General features: G+C 47.2%; 1 protein-coding gene across 1 annotated transcript in view; it reads left to right on the top strand.

The window, feature by feature from the left end:
- The window catches only part of LOC307242090 (venom phosphodiesterase 1), a gene marked incomplete at both ends in the record, with an annotated part of 56,401 nt that overhangs the window by 14,625 nt on the left and 39,276 nt on the right, over positions 1–2,500 (top strand). Inside the window, 3 exons of the mRNA XM_080016425.1 lie at positions 571–631; positions 1,450–1,547; positions 1,648–1,727. Of these exons, the coding sequence (XP_079872551.1) occupies positions 571–631; positions 1,450–1,547; positions 1,648–1,727 (239 nt within the window). The remainder of the gene's footprint in view (positions 1–570; positions 632–1,449; positions 1,548–1,647; positions 1,728–2,500) is intronic.

Consider the following 2,500-nt stretch of genomic DNA (forward strand, 5'->3'; position numbering starts at 1 on the left):
GTATCGCCCCACCCAGTCTCCGACGGGAAGCAGCTACCCTCGCCCTGGCAAGGAAAGCCCAGAAGAACGACTGGCACATCCTACACAAAGCCACAACAACACCGGCACCACCATGCAGGCTCAAGTCTCGCCATCCCTACAACAAGGCAGCACAAGAGATGCTACAGTCGATCCCTGACGACTTGTCCAAGGACGCCTGGCTGGCAGCATCCTGGAGACAATCGTGGGAGTCAGCTGCGCCCTCCCGCATCCAACGATACATCCGGGACCCAGGAGGAGGTGTAAAAGGAGAAGACATGCCACGCCACCTATGGACCTCGCTGAAAGTCATCTCTAAAGAAGTGGGGCCTATCCGACAGTGAGTCATGCGAGTGTGGCGAACCTGAACAGACTGCCGAGCACATAATCACCAGCTGCCCCCTATACAGCCCACCCTCAGAAGCTGGCCTTTTTGACCTAGGACTGGAGACGAGGGCGTGGCTATATGACACTGAGTTGGCCATCTGATGATATACTAAAGAAGAAGGGTGGAACTCACTGCTTTCGCTGTTTTTCTTTCCGTGTCTGAAGGGGAGAAGCAGTGGGTGGAGGACGAGTGCGAGGACGTCTCCGTCGCACGGTGCCCGGCGGGGTCAGAACTCACCCTCCACACAACACCACCATGATGCCATCCCATCAAACTGGATGACATGGGATTACAGTATATTACACTAGAAGAGGATATGTGCTGCTCTGTTGCAGTGGATTAAAGTTAGATTCGGTTCAAGTAGATTGTGTTGAATTCACACATGTGACGCAGACTGGATCAGATCAGATGAAAATGGAAGTTTCAAACAGGAAACATCAGAACAGAACAGAATAGAGTAAAACAAAAAGAAAGAAAGAACGGGATTACGTCCAGGTTAGATGAGATATGGATGATACTTTGCGCATGGGTTAGGGTTAGTATGTGGTGTAGTTGTATACTTTATTTATTTGATCCGTTAGTTTCTTCAACAAGCCCAGTGAACATTAATAAACATTGACGTTCTGCATGTGTCGTCGCTGGACGGACGTTCCACTAAGAACACAATCAATTAGAAACAGAAAATGACAATGAAATAACAAAGTTATTGACAGGATTCAGAAACTGCAGAACAGTAATAAAAACAAAAGAGACATAACAAGCATGCAGGTATATAGAAGAACAGTGGTGAAGTAAAGTGCTATTTTATTATATATATAATATACAATTACAATTATATATAATAACATATAATATAGTATTATATATTATAATTTACTATTATATATTATATTATATAATGGCATATGATAATATATAATAGAATATGATAATATATAATACTATATTATAATATATTATACTATTTAATACATTTTAATGTATAAAACTATATTATAATACATAATAGTATACTATATATTATAATAAACATTATCTCTCAGTTTCAAGCAGCAGCCGCTGCTCCTGGTCTCTCTGGACGGACTGAGAGCTGACTACCTCCGGAAGTGGAGCTCCCTGACCCCCGTGCTGGATAAACTCTGTAAGTGCCACACCCAAACTCACCCACCCTCCCCCACTCTGGCAGTACTTGACCCAAACTCACCCAATGTGATTATTTGATGGTTTTTATCTCTGTTCAGCGTGGTGCGGAACGTCCACTCGTTTCATGCAGGCGTCCTTCCCCAGCAAGACCTTCCCCAACCACTACGCCATCGTCACGGTAACCAGAGAGGACAAACAAACAAGCAAACAACAACCACGCACCATGTGTTCAAGACCCTCCAAAACCACTACAACCACGCACCATGTGTTCAAGACCCTCCAAAACCACTACAACCACGCACCATGTGTTAGACCTTCCAAAACCCATCTCTTCTGTTGTGTTCCTCTATCTCTCTCTCTCTCCCTCTCTTTTGTGTGTTTTGTTCTGTGGATGTTGTTGTTTATTTACTTGCTGGTTAGTGGCTCAGTTTAGTCATTTATTGTCAGCTTTAGTTTTGCGCGGGGCTTGTTTGGCGGATGGCGCCCATGGCTGCCGCCGTCCCTCTCGCTCTGTCACGGAGTGAGGGTCCCGTCGGACCCCGCTGTGAGTGTGGAGGCGGTGCTGAAGGCGCTGGGGGAGCAGGTCGGACATGGTAATCCCGACTTTGCCGCCAGATGGAATAAGGTTGTGGTGGCAATTGTGATTGAGGAGCGCTTCTTCTCCCAGCTGGTCGAGAGCGGCGTCGTTATCTCCAGGTGTCCCCGCTGGCCGTGCCCTACACCCGGGTCACAGTGTCGGGGGTCCTCCTGTTTAACCCCAATGAGCTGCTGGAGTGAGAGCTGCGGCGCTTCGGGAAGATGATGAGCGGGTTCCGCACCGTGAGTCTGGGGTGCAAGGATGAGAGATTGAAGCACGTCCAGTCCCTGAAGAGGGAGGCGCTCATGAAACCTGAAGCTCCGTCCCTGGACGTGTCATTTAGGGTAAAACACGAAACTGGTTTCTATCTGGTC

Source organism: Zeus faber (assembly GCF_960531495.2).
Source record: "Zeus faber genome assembly, chromosome: 1".
In the NCBI taxonomy this organism is placed as follows: domain Eukaryota; kingdom Metazoa; phylum Chordata; class Actinopteri; order Zeiformes; family Zeidae; genus Zeus; species Zeus faber.